The sequence below is a fragment of the Sander vitreus genome, chromosome 15 (genome assembly GCF_031162955.1).
Source record: "Sander vitreus isolate 19-12246 chromosome 15, sanVit1, whole genome shotgun sequence".
NCBI classification, from domain to species: domain Eukaryota; kingdom Metazoa; phylum Chordata; class Actinopteri; order Perciformes; family Percidae; genus Sander; species Sander vitreus.
In genome coordinates, this window is record NC_135869.1 from 12648883 (window position 1) to 12668069 (window position 19187).

Here is a 19187-nt window from a genome sequence, read left to right on the forward strand (position 1 = left end):
TGATTAAACCGGCAATGGCATTCAGCACTCAACTGTAATAGAGATAGCTCTTCCAAAAAGCTTGTCTTTGAGTGACAATACCTTATATATCATTGTGAAGGTCTCTTGCTGTGCTTTGCTTTTTTACCAGGAAAGTCAGTCAACGATATAGATTTGTCAACTAGGCGACACTGTGTGGGAAAGCCATTTTTAAATCCCTCAGTATTTTTGATTAGAGGGCAAGATACACAAAAGATCTGTTCTCCATGCCAACGCAGGTCCCACAAGGATGATGTGGCCTTTCTCAGCTCCATTCAATGTTTCTAATGGGATGTGATGTATTCAAAGGTTGAAGCAATAACAATACATGCAATGAAGTTGAGGAATGGAAACCGTATCTCATATCTTACACAGGTGAGTGGATGTAAACACTCTTTTCTCTCCCTCCCTTTGGTACACACACACAAAAGTGGTATGACTTGGCAATCATTTCAAAGGGAGTCACATATGACATCTACACTCAAATTATAGCATGTATTTTTCGTTCATTTTCCTTGAACACACAATGTTCGCTAAAATATGATTATTTTCTTAAAGCAGTTATTTTCATTTTTATAGCTGCTGTGAGAACCCTCACTGGCTTGAGCCCCTTGAAACAGATTTCCAAAAAACACTACAAATCCACACACACACACACACACACACGTTTTCTCCACATCACCCCAGGCAAATTGTGCCGCATCCAATTCAGCAGGGAACAAACAGTCCTTGCATTCAAACTCATGAAATTTTAAATAAATCTATTATGTGCAGGCAAATGAAATTGCCTCATTCTTTCCATTACCCACATCACTATGAAGCTGGCAACAAACGTAAACATACGCACATACACACACACATAAACACTTTACTCAATTAACGCATTTCAAACCAGCAACAAAATTATACACCTACATTATTTCACACTCACCAATGTGTTTCTACAGTATGCTGCTCTCAGTATGAATGTGAGCATCATTTACCAATGTGACTGTTGTTGATTCCATAATAATTTCGTGCTGTCAGCTCTAATCCCAAGGTATTGTTCAGTTTTTCAGGTAATGTGACTTGTCACTGTGCTTTTTTACCCGCCCGTTCCTGAATTTCGCCTGGCAGTATGTCAGTGTGATCTCACTCCAGCAGCTCTGTCTCTTTCACTCCTGATGCCTTTTATCTGTCTGTACTCTCAATATTTTCTATGAACTATAAACCAGCAGTTGAATTCATACACGCATGTCGTTTGCCATGTAATAATGGATGAAGTAAGAGATAATTAAGAAACACAAGATGGTGGTAACTAGGGTATCATCACCGTCACCTTCTTGTTGTTTTTTTGTTGGGTTTAGAAATAAATTAAGTGGAAATGTGGCTCTGGTACATACAATGAATTTGCCAGTGAAAAACAGACAATACCAAAAGCTCTACATTTAAAAGTAATTCATTTTCCTCCTTCTTATTGAATTCTTAAGATGTGGACACTTATTGTATCTGTGCTTTTTAATAAGCATAATATTAATTGCAACCGTAATCTGAAGGAGGTAGCAGTTTTACACAAAAAAGGTGGTACTCCATTTTGTATGAGTCGTTACAAACAATATGCAAATAAATACTTTGCATTCACAGGTTTATGTCACATGAACTCACATGTGCTATTTTGTGTAAAGAGCTTAATCCTATTCAAAAGGAACACATGTCTGCACTAAAATTAAAAAAACTAAGAGAAAGTCAGTGGTGGTGTGATCTTTTGCAGTACAGTCTGATTCTGCTCTGCAGCTTTTCTGTATTGAGAGAAAAAGAGGCAGAACGGAATCAGAATCAGAATCAGTGTGTGACTCACTGTTACAGATAGTTTATGATTTAATTGAGGGAAATCATACACTATTCTAAATTGAATTATCTAATGAGCCTCTGACACAAAGGAAAGTTTTAGATGTGCAGGTCTGTGCAGGCCTTCGGCACTAAGGTTAAATCTAATTCTGATGAAGAATGGCGAGTCATACGTTGCACTAAACCATCTTTGATTGCTGTTTCTGTATTTAATTAGGGATCACGTCCAGGTCAGTGCTGCATCTGGATACACACAGAGACCCAGTCAGAGCGAGGCGACAGCTTGGCACTGGGGATGTCAGATCAAAACAGAAAAAGGGAGCTTGGCACAGGTTGTGTGCGATTAAGTCAGCATTCAGAGAGGAGCACTGGAGAGAAGGAGTTGAGACACAATGACACCAGCTTGGCTGCCTTAGATGGAAACGATCACCATGGGACTAATCAAGCACACAATAAACAAAAAGCAAACACACAACAGAATGGGAGCTCATTCTGTCTAAGGTGAACAGCATTAATATGCTTTTCTCTAATGGCTGCATCCTCTCAAGGGAATGGTGGATGTCTCATCCCATTGATTTCGACTAAAAATCCCTTGCCTTGACCATAAACTGGTGTACTGTTACCACTTACATTTAAAGATAATTGGTGTCTGTTTCTAACTAGTTATGTATTAATAAACTCAGAGTGTGCATAGAGACGTGTTAATTGGCTCGAGTTCGTGGTAGGCACTATACAAAGCTTGCCGACAGCCAGGGAAGGAGGAGGTGGTGGTGGGGAGCGTCTGTCAGTCAGCCCTCCTCCTTAGGGAGAAGAGAAAAAGAAGAGAGTGAGAGGAGGTATATTCAAAGCCTTATCTCACAGTGCTTTTCTGGCTCTCTTTCTACCTCAATCCTACATCCCAGACAGTGGAACGCCAAAGACAGAATAACATCCACGCTCTATGCCCTGTCCTTCACTCTATTTCGGCTAATGTCACTGTCGTTGTCGCTAGATATCATCCCTTTATCTCCTCCTGTTTGTCATTATGTCATTGCTACCGAGATGGTTAAAAACTTCTGCTTTCCTAAAAGGGTCGGGAGGGGGGGGGAGCATTGGATGGCCCCTGATGAGAAGGTATGGAGCCTTTCTGACTGTCCAGTTGTTCCAATTTAGAGATGTTTTAATCACTCCGCAGGGATCATTTAAAAAGAATTACAACACAACTGTTAACTTATTACAAACCCACAAACATTCACTGGACTGCATCATATCACTACTAGACAATTGAAGACAGCTGAATGGTGTCTTTCTTGAGGCTGTGAGCAGTGAACGTTTATCAGAAACAGACAAGGCGAGAGGAAGAGGACGACATTAAACCTTATTAACATATCGATTGTACTCTTCGCTGACACTATCTAAACAAACCTCGCTCCATGCCCATGCACACACACGAACAAGTGATTGTGAAAACACACACACACACTGCTACCAACACATACTGTAAAGGCTGCAGGGTGGTGTTGCCATAGGAACGGGGAAAGGTAATGGCCATGTTCTTGAGCTGATGCCGCAGGGGGTGAGGGGCATAGGGGGTGAAAGTGAGTCAGACTTATGGACTAATGATAACAGCTTTAACTGCCATCTTACTGTCACCATCCCCCCGAGTGACGGCGGCAACAACTCCAACACCAGCGTTCTAATAGAAAAAAACATTTGAAGAAGTTCTAAGCAACAGTGATGCCATGCCATTTGTTTTTAATGCCTTCAGCAGAACTCCTGGCTAATATGGTTAATGCTGTTAGCTTTTTTTTTTTGTTTGTTATTAAACTTTTTATTTAAAGAGAATTGATATACATGTTGCTCTTAAGTCTGTATACATGCCATTGATCAAGAAAGAAAAATTAACATCATTACAAATGCTAATGCTGTTAGCTTTGATGCGGAGAGAACTGCTAGGCATCTTAATGCATGGCTTTCCATCTTCACCCCTTGGGTATGATGAATAAATGATCACTAATGCAATGAGCTAACCCTTTAACCAACGCTGAGGATGACCGTGTGTGTGTGTGTGTGTGTGTGTGTGTGTGTGTGTGTGTGTGTGTGTGTGTTTGTGTGTGTGTGTGTGTGTGTGTGTGTGTGTGTGTGTGTGTGTGTGTGTGTGTGTGTGTGTGTGTGTGTGTAATTTAATCATACCTCAGCAGCCCAGTCTAAGTGGGCTGTCTAAGTGTCAGAAAGCTGCAGGGTCTCATTCATATTTTACATATGTCATATGCATATATGGTTCCTGATATATACTAATAATAACCTCAATATTCAGAGTGAGCTTATATCATGATCTTCCTTATTTTACTTCATTTCAGGGCTGGTATGGTTTAAATCAATATATCAACTGAAGACTAATTATTCAGGCTGGCATTTAGTTAATGTAGTTAACTTTTATCTTTTACTACTTTTATATCTCTGCCTTATTTTATTGTCTTATCTTTTATTCTATTCTTATGAAATTATTTATCTTGTGTATGTTATCTTTTCTCTGTTGTTTTTTGTTTTTAATGCCATACTGTGAAGTACTTTGAGCTGCATTTTATGTATGAAATGTGCACATTACATTTACTCAAGTACTGTACTTAAGCACATTTTTGAGGTACTTGTACTTTGCTTGAGTATTTATTTCATGCAATTTTATACTTCTACTCTACTACATTTATTTGGTAGCTACAGTAAGTAAGTTAACTTTCAGATTAGGATTTTACATAAAAAACATCAATTTAATATAACGTATTGATTAAACTACCCAACAGTATATTGCATAGTTAAAATTAGTGTCACGTCAACATCACATCGATTAAATACATCAACAATTTCCAGAATTCTACAAAATGACAGCATATGATATATCATCACAATATGATCCCAGTGAAAGATAATCATTTCTGATACTGAAGTTTTGCCCAGCCTTACTTACTTTTTTTGTCCAGGGACGATTTTATTTGGAATTTAACATCTTGAACATTCACAAGATGTGGATTGCATTTCTGTGGTGGCATTTGTAAAGCACTTGTAAAAAAAAACAAAAAAACATCTGTTGATGGGCGTGGGCTGCACTGGATAACAGGATGAGAATTATCTTTAGGCCACTCTGCCAATAAAACATAGTTTATTAGTTTCCTCATCTCTCACAGAGTTGGTCATCACCTGCTGCTGCGGTTGTTCCTATCTCCCCTCTTCCTCCTTCTCCTCCTCCTCCTCCTCTTTCACCGCTTGATGCTTCCCATTGTGTCACTTTACCCACACAATGACAGGGGGGCTTTTAAAAATAGAGATGATCCCCCCAGATTACAGCGTTTTAATTACAGAGCTGTAGATGCGACGGGGGTGTAGAGGCCCCTTCCACTGACAGTGAGTGGGGAGGGTTGAGGAGGGAAGGAGAGTTGGAAGGCAGATTGGTACAGTGAATGTAAACTGTGTGCTAATTAGTGTCGTCTTTTTGTTGGGGATTGTTGGTTGCATTCTAAAACACACACCAGTGGCCACGTCATTGTTATTTTTAAATAGTAATACCAGAAAATCACCTGTGGGAAGACTGGGGGTAATTCAAAACAACTGTATCACACTCAACTACTACAATCAGGGCATTTTCACACCTATAGTTTGTTTGCTTTGGTACGAAACAGTTGATGAGTTTGTAAACTTGGAGCGATATGCCCTTGGTTAGGTTTCGTTTCACATCTGGAAAAATCCAAGCTTACCAAGATGCGTCATTACAAACCACGCAAGAACGTTCACTCTGCTTATTGTTCAGATGTGTCTGGGGCAGGAGCAAGAAAGTAAATACAGGAAGAAGGTCCTGTGTTCTAGACTAGTGAATATTTCATGCATCTCCACTGTAAACCAACTCATTTCATTTAAATAATCAGACATTGTTTTGCGAGCATTTGCTCTGGTCACCGAGACTTCACTCTGCTCTGACGATGTCTATCTCCAACTCCGCAGTCTATTTCTGTAAGAGAAACACTGCAAGCAGCTACAGTTTGCATGTTATGCCGATTGCAAAGCACACCTGACTACAGGAGCCATAGCTCAGACTTGCGGAGTACGCAGTTGGTGCGGTTCGAGGTCGGCTCACGTTCTCACCACAAACGAACTGCGGCAGAGTTTGATTGAAAGCATACCGAGATCACCTCATCGAGCAGGTCTCGGTAAGCTTGTTTGGTCTGCTTTTGGAGCGCGCGATTGCCGCATTTTAGGGCGTTTTCACACCTGTAGTTCGTTTGCTTTGGTCCGAATCAGTTGGTGAGTTAGTAAACTTGGGAGCATTTTGCCCTCCGTCGGTTTGGTTTCACACCTGGAAAAATCCAAGCGTACCAAAATGCGTCATTACAAATCAGGCAAGAACGTCGAGCCCTCTTATTGGTCGGATATGTCTGGGGGCGGGAGCAAGAAAGTAAATACAGGAAGAAGGTCCTGTGTACTGGTCTAGTGGTCAAACCAGCTCGTTTCATTACAATTATCAGACATTGTTTCGCAAGAGACGTCACTACGTCTGCTCTGGTCACCGAGAATTCGCTCTGCCGGCGTCTGTCTCCAATTTTAGTGGCAGCTGGTTTGACCACGGAGATACGAGTGAAGGGCGCCGAGCTTGACTGCAGTCTATTTCTGTGATAGTAACACTGCAAGCTGCTACAGTTTGCTGCTCTGCTGCATCGCAGATTGCTAAACACACCTGACTACAGAGACATTAGCTCAGCCTTGCGGAGTACATATAGTTGGTGCGGTTCGAGTACGGATCACGTTCTCATCACAAACAAACTTCTCCAGAATTCGATTGAAAGCGTACCGAGACCACCTCTTCAAGCAGGTCTCGGTACGCTTGTTTGGTCCGCTTTTGGTGCACACCAGAGTTCGATTGCCGCGTTCTCACCTGCCCAAACGAACCGCACCAGTTGGGCAAACAAACTCTGGTTCGATTCAACCAAACTAAAAGCTGTCGGTGTAAAAACGCCCTTACGCCTGCCCAAACGAACCACACCAAAGAGTAAAGCGAACTCTAGTGCGATTCAACCAAACTAAATAAGGAAGGTGTGAAAGCCCCCTTAGAGTAAACATTATTTTAAAGCTGATCCTTTGCAGAGGCCCTGGTTCGGTTTGCTGTCATCCCTTCGCTCCCCCCCCTCTGGTATGTCTACTATCACAATTTAATAAAATAAAAAACAAGAAACGGCCAAATGGTTGTTTAAATTCAGGGTTTTTCCTGGCTCAGAATGGGTCTTTTAGGGAGTGTCAGGGTTTGCTGAGGGATTGACTTAGCTAGGACCCAAATGCAGGTAAAAAGGAGTTTATTAAAACTAAAACTCAAAACTGAAAGTGTCCAGAGGTTGGCAGGCAAATACAAAATAATCCAGAAGACCAGGAGGCAAAAAATACCAGAGACAACACGACATAAATCACGGAACAGAACTAAATGCTCCCACAACACAGAGACTAAATACACAAAGTAAATGAGGAAACAAGCAACAGGTGACACTAGGGCTGGGAAACAGGTGAAACACATTAGGGCTGGGCAGAACAATCAAAAAAGGCGGGAAACAAACAAAGATAGGAAGAAAAACCAGACAAGACAGAAAACCAGACTATCGAAATAAAACAGGAAACCGAGAAAAACAGAAAAACAAGACTACCACAATAAAACAGAACACGGAACAAAATACCAAAACCATGACAGGGAGAGACTATGCACGGCATTAAGAGATGATCGGTCCACCTACAGTATTGACAGAAATGTATATGCATTTACTTGTTATTTCTGACAATTTAATAAACAAAAATGTATATTATGCCTGAGTAAATAAACCCCAGTTAACAAAACAAATGTTAATATTTAAATAAATAACCGTGAGAGTCTGGTACAGCCTGACCCTCCTATTCAAGTTCATGCTCTGCTTGTTCAACTGTTGTTTGATAAATAACTCTTAAACACATTTAGGGAGGATTTGAATTGCTATTTTTATACTCAGTTTTTACCAGTTTTTTTTTTTTGCTGGTGATTTTATAAAACCTCTTTGGGGGGGGCCCAAAAATTTCTCTGAAATTGTTTGTATTGTATGAATATCTAAAATGACAGATGTCCTCGTAATTGCTTATTACAGTTACACAGTGATAGTGTGTAAATTAAAAATGTATTAATTGATTATATGCATGCACTAATCTTTGTAGGTATATGTATGCATCACCTGGTATAGGGATTTCATCAAAACAAATGAATCAGCACAAAGTGTATGTTATTGGTATGCTGTGTCATCAAGCATTCATTAACTATACACTAGTAATGGGTGGTCTATAGGAGGAAAAATAGTTTCAACAAATACAAACACACATATATAGACCACAACATAAACTTATGTATCCTTCTTACAAACCTTACTACAATTATGTGCTAGAAATCTAGTAGTATCTGTTGTTGACCTGATAATACATTGTAAATGGTAAATAGGGGGGTACAATTTAAGTGTTGCTCATTTAAGATGTCCATGTTATTTTTCTAATCCAAACATATCTGTTGAATCTCTAGGCTGTTGATTAAGGATGTAGTCTATGTTATCACCTGTTGTAATATTGTAGTATTATACATTTTAGTGCAGGGGAAATAAAAAGGCTATACACTACCAGCGTGCAGATTAAAAATCACTCACAACAATCTCTAATTAGAAAGAAACAACTTCTAAATAGCATTATAATTATTACTTTTCAATTGTTTGTTGATTACTTGATGACTCATACATTACCTCATTTCAGACTATTAGTATCTAGAACACCTACCTAGGTTTTAAATTAATTTAAATTGCAGATATTTTTCTCTCTCGTTTGATTAGTGTATAAAAAAAACAAATTACATCCACTGTGATTCACGGTTGAAAAACAGTAAAACATAAAGAAAAGTCCTGAGTGGGTGGATACTTTTATAGACAATAGTTTTGGATCTTTGAGTTACCAGCTGCTCTGCTTTAAGCTTCAGAAGTGAGATTAATTAAACAGCCTGTACTGCATACTGTAGGTCAATGTAGATCACAGACGGAGGTAGTGTGAGAGAGTGTGTGTGTGTGTGTGTGTGTGTGTGTGTGTGTGTGTGTGTGTGCATATGCAGACTGTCGCTTGTATTTTGGCACCTTGGCAACCCGCTACTGTGTGCCTCTGCATCTCAGTAACAGGTTAGAATTACATACTGAGCATAATATCAGCTGAAGCTCTCACATATGGCGTGGACAGAACATATTTATCCACACTTTGAGCCGTATGATCCTTTTCATACATTTTCTGTAAGTGTGTATTATTTTAACTCATTCTGTTCTATTAGGTCATTAGGCTGTCAGCTAAAGCTTGTAATCTTAGCAACGACTAACCTGCTGCTCTCGGTTTAGCTCAAACACAAAACCAATCACTAAGCTTTATGTCATAATACAATTGTTTCTAGTATTACAAGAAGTGATGTTTTTAATATTGTTTGCATATGGGAAGATAATCCTTTGTTCTTTTTCCTTACTGTGGAGTAGAGCTTCACCCCGAGTATAGAGGTTATATATAATATAGTTTATTCTCAGACTCTGTGCCTCCAGGCAGAGAGCCTCATTACAGTCTCATCTCTCCTTCCCAGGCTCCTCACCAGCCCACCACTATCTTGCAGCAGCTCCCAGCGACCATGATGCCTCCTGGCTCTGCTCCTTCTATTAAACCTGGTGGTCACATCAAGGAGGGTACGACAGACTGTCATCAGACACAAACTAAGTCTCAGGATTTCACACTCACTGCTGTTCTTGCCTATCTGTCACATTACCAGCTTGGTAGCAAGCACTCAGATATATTATTTATGGTCTACTCTTGAGCTTGGACAATTACATAAAATGTGTGTACATGAGTTTGTATGTGAGAGTGTGTGTGTTAAATTCATATCCAAGTGCTGCAGCAGGTGTTAGTCAGCCCGGTTTACAACTTTTAAAGGGATAATTCAACTATTTAAAATAAAGTTTTGTAAATCAGTGGCATTTAGTTTAGAGATCCAAAGGTTAAAATATGGATTTTGGGTTATAACAGGTATAATGGCTGCCTAAACCCCGCTTCTGTTTCACTTTGAGTTGACTCTGGTTATAAAACAATCATGTGCTATAACATAAACTGAATTCATTTAAAACCAAACTTGTGGTTCGGCACATAGCTACATGAAGCAACTTTGCATTTTGGTTACATTTGTTAAAAGTTTGAAGAATGTCACAACACAAAAATCATGTATTTTGATGAGCGGTTACCAGATTTCATCATATCCCTCTTAAATCCTGAACTTTCAGTGATTGGAAAAGTGGAATGGAGATGGTTTTATATGTTCAGTTTAAACTTGTGCGCACTAAAAATGGCCTTACCAATCACCAATTTTCTCTTGGGTGTGAAGTATTAGAGATAGTACATTCTTCTTTATTACAAACACACTTGCTGGCTGATATAATGGTTACTATTCTACCTTTAACATTAATTGACTGACAATTAGCTACCACCCTTCTGAATTTATTAATACTACTGCAGTGCTCATTTAAAACGGGCCTGTTTGGAACGGGCCTCTTGCTTGACCTCTAGTCTGGTATTGTTGCTTGCAGCTTTCTCCAGAACCATTGTACCCCGAAATAGCTTACAGAGTATGCAACCCAACTGTATACTAGTGACTTACTGTGTATATCTACTTCATAGGAAAACATTGTACTACTACATTTACCTGACAGATAAATGTTATGTTGCAGATTTCAATTTTACTTACAAAATATCACAATTAAATTATGATGAAACTATCCAGCATCATATTAAAGTTGAATGCTCCACCTTGAACAGACATTAGGTAAATTGAAGTACATTGTGCTGATAATGCCTCTTTTTTAACTTGAAGTAAACATTTGAATGCCGGACTTGTACTGTGCAGTATGTCTAGTTTTACTATTAATAGTTAATAGTTTTACTTCAGAAAAATCATTTTGTGTATTTCTTCTGTGAAATATCACAAAGTTTGTCGAGTTACTGAATGTTGCATCACTGAGCTAACAAACGACTGGTGCCCAGAGATCAAATTCATATTGCCTGGAAACCATTTCATAATTTATCAGGGTGACAAATATTTCTTAAAATTTACACAGCCACATATATAAAACAAGTTTTTAAGTGACAGTGGAATTATGATAACTTATAGACTTTTCTGAATCTTGGTCAGAAAATGTATTTGTATTTCTGGGAAACAGTAAAATAATTTTGCGAGGTGAGTCAAACAAATATTGAGTGACAAGGTGAGAAAACTCACATTCACCACCTCGGTTTGACACAATGTGGATTAATGACCTGGTCGCCTCGAGGGAAGAGGACAGGATAGCAGGCTGATACAATAGATGAGACAATCGGAGGACCGTCAGATGGTGCTGATTGTGCTGTGCTGTGCTGTGTGTGTGTGTGTGTGTGTGTGTGTGTGTGTGTGTGTGTGTGTGTGTGTGTGTGTGTGTGTGTTTGTGTTTGTGTTTGTGTGTGTGTGTGTGTGTGTGTGTGTGTGTGTGTGTAATATTTTCAATATACAGACCTTGTAGAGCTGATGATGATCCAGAATGCCCAGATGAACCAGGTCATCATGAATAACATGACCATGTTGGCACTCAGCTCGTTTGGATACTCCAGCCCTCCGCCGGGCCCTGCGGTGGGTACCAGACAAGGATCAGGGTAAAAAAAACTTAGGGGTTTGACTTTTAAAAAATGGAATAAAAAATGAAACAGACAGTAACATCGGTCATAACTTGTGATATGAAACAGAGTTTGAGTATATCACCTTTATCTTGATATAATCAAATGTAGGAACAAGTTCAATGAATTCTACTTAGCTTTAACACAAAATCTAATTCTTCCACTCACAGATGTACAAACAATATGTGATTTTATGCAGCGTCCCAAAGTTTCCTCTTGAAACTCCAATGTGAAATCATGTTTTAAGACATCAACAGTAAGTTACACATACGTTGTGGGCTGTCTGGGTGTAATAACAAAATGCATGAGTGTTATAACTTATTAACTTATAACTTATATTTGTTGAATTAAACTGGTAAACTATGGACATAATCCAGGTCTGAGTCTACCTGTCGGGTAAAAAAGTTTAATCTATTTTTATTTCATTTTTAAATTAAATTAAATTAATTAAATTTAGAATCCAGCTTGTTGTCATTCCTTAAGAATTTTTTTAATAAGTAACAAAGCAAGGTTTTCTTTCTTTTCATTTATTACAGTAAAGACAGTGTCAGTGAACTAAAACTTAAGCACTAACAACTTAGTAATGATCTTAGTCTTTCACTCAAAAATAAAGCTGGGCTTTTTTTCTCCATCACTATGTCAGGCTCCCAGAGATCTGGTTATAATTCAAGAGAACGAGGCTGACCCAGAGATACACCACCACTATTACCAGTCTACGCCTTGCATATCCTACCCTGCGTGGTTCCTGCCTCAGGCCACACTGGTCTACCAAGACCCCATCAAGCCCCCCTCTTCTCCTCCACACAGAGACAGGTGATCAGAACCCCTGCATGTCCATTACATTTCATGCGGCAACTCATTACTGATGGCCAGTGGCGTTTTAGGTGGAAAAAAATGCTTGGGTAACAACTACTTTGGACAGATGCAAACCCAGAAAATTACACAATTTATACATTTGACATAAGTTAAGAGGCTATTTCATATTTAGCATAGGTGAGCAAATAAATACCTGTTCTCCTCAACTTTCTGTTATACAGTATGTGTCCTGCTGCTTTCTAGGTTGGTAATCCTCTCAGAAACAGGTTGAGATCCTGAATGAAAAACTGGTCTTGACGAGGTGCCATCCCCTCTGAACTACACACACCGGAAACAGAATTTCTCTGACAAGCTAGCCTAACATTAGCAGTTATCCATTTTTCCTGGAGAAGCACTCCACGTCAAGTATTTTCACCAGCGATTTGGTTGATAACAATAACTTTACCCTGCAGCTGGTGGGCATCAAGGTGTTTGATCTAAAAAATAATTCAAAAGGCAGACTTTAAAATAAAATAATCCACATTGTTACTAAATTACTAAAAGAAACGATTCCCAACCCAACTGCTAGCTAGCCAATGACGACAACAGTGCTTGGCAAATAGGTAATCAAATTGCATGGGGCAACATGCAATCAGCCGCACTTGGGCATGCGCATTGTTGTTTTCCTACACTCGAGGCACTTGATATGAGCTGTTCCGCCTGTTGAGCCCAATGATGTAGCCAAGCACATTTAAAACACCATTTTAAAAACTATCAGCCACTGACCTTAAATTGTATAATAATGATTAATAGATACATAGCAGCAGCAACCGAGGATGTTTATGTCATGCATTAATCCAGAATTATATTGATTTCTAAATTAGAGTCAGTAGGCTAGGCCTACCACTACACCCACAGGTGGGGCTTTGCCACTTGCACCAAATTACATATTTTCTACTGGTGGTGCAGAGAATAACTGTCAGAATAAATAAAAAGTAAAATGCACATTCATCATTCTGAAACAGAAAGAATAGTCCTAACTAATCAGATTTCATTCCTGTATCAAATCAAATTGATGTGTTTGCATCAAATCCATATACTGTATAATAATAGGCTGAGACATTTTTTTATAGCAGGCACCAGAATGTAATTATGACAGACAGAGCAAGTCTATGAGGTTTTGATTAAAAAAGAAGGGACATTTTCTCTACAGAGGCTCCACTGTGTGAGGTAGATCCAACCTGTGTATTCTTCCATTAAAATCATTCCGGAAATGGCTCAAACTTACATGCTTTGAAGACACTGGGTGTTCATTACTGCAGGTGTGGAAGGATCTTATTTTAAGTGAATCAGTGTGTTATGTTGTAGATTTGATCATCTTAATAGTCTAAAGTGCAAAGATTAAGCAAAACCTGATAGCCATATACAGCATTTTAATGACATTCCAGGATGATTGTTTCAGGTAGAAGGTCCACTTTTAGAGATAGTCTATTTGTCTTGCCATATCTTAAGTTGAGAGAAGAATTTAATTTTCTATTCTCTCTCAGCGTGTTCCCCTCCCGAATCTCCAGAATACATCTACCATCCATTTATCAAATCTGTATATGAAAGGAGAAACTATTACTTTATTGACAGTATATCATTGATCATTGGGCTTTGGACTTGTTATCATTGCCCATTATACTAGGTAAATAAAACATTCAGGAGATGTAACACTAATTTATATTTTTGTGTTTTGTGTGATCAGGTCTGCTCCTCCTGAGTCGGTAGGAGCCGATGTTACGCCTGCAGCAGCTATAACCAACCACACAGCAACACCCAGCCAATAGCCAATTAACACGGTCTGCTCCTGTCATAGGGCCCTTCGAAGCAGGGTGACAAGAAAGGTGCCAACAGCAGGATTCACAGTAAGTGTGATGAGAAGGGTACTGATTTAGGATGCTGCTAGTGATTATGGTGCTGTTGATTATGAATGGAGAGAACAACAGTGCTGCGGAGGCAGAAGCAGAAAAAAAGATAGAGTGATTACTATTCACTCACCAATTATGTTTTTTGTATGGGTTCTATGGGAAAAAAACAGTCTTGAATTTATTCATCTTCACTCAAAGATCATGATTGATTTCACACTTCACATTTCACATTTTTTTGCTTATTACAATTAAATGCATTTATGTTAATTTACAATGGATTAAACAGGCAAATAAATATAATACTGTGCTGTGTTAATGGCATGTTTATGCCTTTACTTTTTCTACCCTGCATTGCCCAAATTATCCAATAGGGAGCAGCAACAGATGTTAAGTGGGATGGCAAATAGACCACAAGCAAGATTTATACCTGTATTGACAAGCATTCACAGTGACTCTGCATGCAATATTGCTGATGTAAGCCATTACATACAACTGGATGACATAGCAAGAGTGTGACAACCATAGACTGGTGACAACACATACAATCTATTGCTGTGAAACACTATGTGACCTTTTCTTTAAATACACTGTGATGAGTACTTAGGAGGAGGCACTACTCAATCCCTACAGATGACGACAATAAAAGAAAGAAAATCAAATCAAATCAAATTGAATCATTTTGACATGTTTAAATAAGAAAAACAGCTATGTTTTCTGGTTCAAACTCAGGTAAAGTTGAGTTAATGTACAGTGTGAGTCAGTTATTAAGGGTTGCATTAACTTGCTTGCAGTAGCAGTTAGGTTAACTTTGCCAAATGGGATAATACAACCAGCACCACGTAGCTGAGACAGCTGAGGCATAGGAAAGAATTTTCAATGTCAATTTACGAGATTTGCCTGTGACAACACACAGCATCTCAATTCGCACATTTCTTGGCATCCACTGAAAATAGTTTCAGGGTTCGGAGGTTCATTTGGAGTTTGAAAAGTGGATTGTACTGTGACAGTGCAGGGTGGGGAGCACAGGGTTTTATCAGCAGTGTGGGAGGGTAATTTTAAAGATAGGGGGTGAAGGCAGCACAACCAAATCTCTGATAAAAGACTAGGATTAAGAGCTCAAATGGGAAGGATGTGCCAATACGGCTGTCTCTACACTGTCTCCAGGGTAATGCCAATGTTTACCCAGCTATTAATATCAAACCACCACACGTTGCCTAACAGACACAAGGGAAAGTGACATGATAGAGAGAGAGGGACAGTTAGTCAGAAGGGGTTAAAGAGACACATATTTTCAGAAGAGGAATGAGATTAGAGAAGGGCAGCAAATGGCAGAAGTAATAATTGGATTGAGCATATTATTGTAGATTTAGAGAGTAAATGAATTGAGGTGGTGCAGTGCATCCAATAAAGCTCCGCACACCAACAGAGGAACAGTGCGCTCTGTGTTGGAAACAAACACAGGTGGTGGGACATGAAAGATAAATGAAGGATGTAAAGTGGTGAAGTGGGGATTGTTCAGAGGGTGGAGGACACTGTCACAGTATACGTGTGTCCAAATTATGGGTGACAGATTCCCAGCTATTTATATGTCTGCCATCATGGTGCCTCCTGAAATGCATTTCCATATTGATCTGTTCATTTCAATGTTTTTATAGTTTTTTGTATGTTTTACTGCTTATTCACATAATTTTTTTTCCCATTCATGTTTGGATTTATTATCACATCACATCATTGTTTAGGTTATAACCCCTTTTGCTGTAATTATATTTATCCCATTTTCTTTGTTGTATCCCATTTTCTCCCAGGTATCAATAAAGTCTAATCCAATCTATTACAATTTATACAGTGATGAAACTGCCTAAAGCTGCAAGATAGTGTTATTATAGTTATAACACTGTCCTTGCAGCCTAGCTCAGCTCTTACTGCGTGGTCAGAATCCTTATAAACCAGGTAAAATTAAGCTGTGATTACTTGTCACTCTGCTTTACATTATGTCTTTACTTTTAAAGCATTGTTTGATTCACCAAACCCTTACCATGCTACAAAGCCTTTTCCATTCACCATTAAATGTAATGAGAATATGTTCATTTTCCATTTAAAAGAAAACACAATGAGTGAAGAGCAGCTCAGCTTTTATTAGTAAAAATATAAATATCTAGGAAAAATATTTCAACATGATTGCACACATTTCAAATTAATTCAGAACAATAGGCATTCTTAACTAATCTGTATCTGTCCACATATCAACTAACAAGACAGATCACTTAATACACAGTGTGTTATTAGTTTTCCTAAGTCCTCCTAATTAGAGGTGTCAGCCGGCACACACACATATGTACAGCTGCAGTGTGTGATCACACCGGAGCATTCTGTACTCTTCACAGATATTGTCAAGGACCTGTAGAGGCCTGGGAGTTGCATACCCAGACCCCTCACCCCTCATCCCCTTCCCCTCTGACTCTCCCTCTTTCCTTTTGCATATCATTTTCCATCTGTCACTTTCTTTCAATTTAATTTATTTAGTTATCTCAAGACACTTTACAGATAGAGTGGGTCTAGACCACACTCTATAATTTACAAAGACCCAACAATTCCAGTAATTCCCCCAAGAGCAAGCAATCCCCTCACCACCTATTACAGGTATAATCCATTAATCTGATCTCCAAGAACACTTTTGATTTACCTTACAAGGATATTCAAACTTTTCAATGCAAAATAAAGGAAACAAAAAGTTGTACGCAGCATTGTTAAGGAATAGTTGGGTCGCAGTGATTCCACTGAGAGATCTGATATGGTGAGGCCAGCTGGCCAGCACAGGCAGGGATCAGCCCATGGCACAGCTGAGAACACACACCCTGCCTCTTCATCAGAATGCCTTAACCTAACCATTTCTAGTACCACTGACCACCAAATGCCAACAATGATTGATGCTGTGCTTGTCAAGAAACACAGATAGTGCTAAAGATTTACAGTTTTGGATGAATGTCATGAATGAATGAGATAAATCTATATATATCTTGTCATGCTCTTTCCTGACACACACAGTTCAATGCATATTCCTTCCCAATTGTCACCCATCTTGTCCCTCCCTAACATCCCCTCTTTCTCTTTTTGTTTTTCACCCTCTCTGGGCCTCTTGAGACATGGAGCGACCCAGGTCTCTGGGTGCTTTGAAGAACTCCATGAGGGTTGGCTTGACTGGGGGGAGGTCTCTTGTGATCTCGTCCACGGTCCTCTTACTGGGACAGACTCCGTCTGGGGTGGGGAAGGTATACAGGTCCTCCTCAGTGTGTGGGGCTCCACGTCCAAGCCTGACACCCAACTCTGCGGGGGTGAAGATTGGCAAGGGGAGGGTTTTTCTCTTTGGCAGCAGCTGGTGCTCCCTCACCCCTCTTTCCACAGTGCCCACTCTGAAGACACCAGAGGGGCAGATCTGTTTCAGCGGACGGGCCTGCCACTGCCGGGAAAGAGTCTCCCTACGAGAGTCGTCATTCATGTTCATTGTCTGCCTGCGGGCATCGGAGAAAAGTTGAAGTTAGAAACTGTGGGAGCACTCACTGTGATTTACCTACTTAATTACACTATAACTGCCCTCCAATATGAGAACAGTTCTTCAAGAATTGTCAAGTAGATCTCAATCCATATCTGATGATGGTAAGGGAGATTTTAAATCACAGCCAGAATATTATTAGTAGAAATAGAAACTTTTCCCCTCTCATTCAGGGGTGACACATACCACATTAAGGCGAGACAGCAGAATGTTTTTTTGGTTGGTCTGTGAGCTCTCACCTGTCCTGAGGTTGAGTCTTGAGACTGACACTATGCCAGTCAGCGCTGTAGCTCTCCCTGTGAGCCTTGTTCTCCTCCCATAGGCTGCAGGTCAGCTCAGCTCCCACCACCACACCGTTACTCTTCTCCAGGACGGTATTGACTGGCATCATCTCTGCTGTAGGAAGATCTGTCTTGGATTTATCGCCTCCACTGGGTCTTGTTGATCAGTGTTAAGGTCTGGTGTTGTGTCTGTGATTAGGCTGTTTGTTCAAGGGGATAGTGATGCTTCAGCTGGCTGTATCTCCTGGCTCTCTGTCTCTCTTTGTGCTGTCTCTGTCTGGGCTCTGGTCTGTCCACGACTTTTATAGATGTTCTGTTGCTATTCCTGATCCATGTTGTCACCCTACAATCAGTGTGCAATGACATTTGACACCAAGTGCTCCGTGTCCCAGTTCCTGAGAACTGGAAGTCCAAACTCTGAGGAGGGGTTAAGGGTAATTGGGCTGAAAACCCCCTGATTCTCAAATTGTATGCCCAGTCTTCTCTGTAATCACTCAGCACTTTCCACTTCAGCTGGGATCGTGGTGTCAGAGTGGAAAGTATCATGGAGACACTCTGCATGGAGATTATATAAACACACACACACACACACACACACACACACACACACACACACACACAAACAGGTTTAGGAATCTTAATAAGGTTTTGGTCTTGATGTACACGAAGCAGCAAGTGACACTGCATTGATGTGGAAAGACTGCAATGATGCAGCTGTTTTCCATACACAAAGGATATTTCAACACATCTGTCACTTGAAGATAAAAGGTGAAAAGCTAGAGAACTTTATGGAGTAGCCTGCTGACTTTAAAATCATAATACAGTTGAGAAGGAGTTTATACAACAGCTGTGCCTTGTGACAACATCAAACCCCCTCATTAAATGCCATTACAGTGCGCTGCCTCAGTACAAGTGAGAGCTCCTCCATCCCCAGTGATTCATTACCCCGGTGACAGAGCGCCACGCAAGCCATAATCAACTCAGGTTACAGACTAAGAAACGCACGCACGCACACGCACACGCACTAACCTCTGACAGTTGGTGTGATGTTGGTGTGATGTTACTACCGGT

At 39.9% G+C, this 19187-nt stretch overlaps 2 protein-coding genes across 2 annotated transcripts; one reads left to right on the forward strand and one right to left on the reverse strand.

The window, feature by feature from the left end:
* Positions 1-351: 351 nt before the first annotated feature.
* Positions 352-14204, forward strand: LOC144530018 (proline-rich protein 29-like). The gene is made up of 5 exons (XM_078269419.1): positions 352-393; positions 9473-9572; positions 11421-11536; positions 12224-12393; positions 14123-14204. The coding sequence occupies exons 1-5, from the start codon at positions 352-354 to the stop codon at positions 14202-14204; spliced, it is 510 nt and encodes a 169-aa protein (XP_078125545.1).
* A 2217-nt stretch (positions 14205-16421) lies between these two features.
* On the reverse strand, positions 16422-18455 carry tcap (titin-cap (telethonin)). The gene is made up of 2 exons (XM_078269653.1): positions 18075-18455; positions 16422-17794 (listed from the first exon to the last, which is right to left on the reverse strand). The coding sequence occupies exons 1-2, from the start codon at positions 18224-18226 to the stop codon at positions 17404-17406; spliced, it is 543 nt and encodes a 180-aa protein (XP_078125779.1). The 5' UTR covers positions 18227-18455; the 3' UTR covers positions 16422-17403.
* Between the last annotated feature and the right edge of the window lie 732 nt (positions 18456-19187).

Bases quoted from the DNA above. Each gene is read 5' to 3' on its own strand.
- LOC144530018 (XM_078269419.1), top strand. From the start codon at position 352: ATGAAGTTGAGGAATGGAAACCGTATCTCATATCTTACACAG. The intron at 394-9,472 runs GTGAGTGGATGT...TCTCCTTCCCAG, and splicing joins GTATCTCATATCTTACACAG to GCTCCTCACCAGCCCACCAC. The intron at 9,573-11,420 runs GTACGACAGACT...TTCAATATACAG, and splicing joins TGGTGGTCACATCAAGGAGG to ACCTTGTAGAGCTGATGATG.
- tcap (XM_078269653.1), bottom strand. From the start codon at position 18,226: ATGATGCCAGTCAATACCGTCCTGGAGAAGAGTAACGGTGTGGTGGTG. The intron at 17,795-18,074 runs GTGAGAGCTCAC...CGATGCCCGCAG, and splicing joins AAGACTCAACCTCAGGACAG to GCAGACAATGAACATGAATG.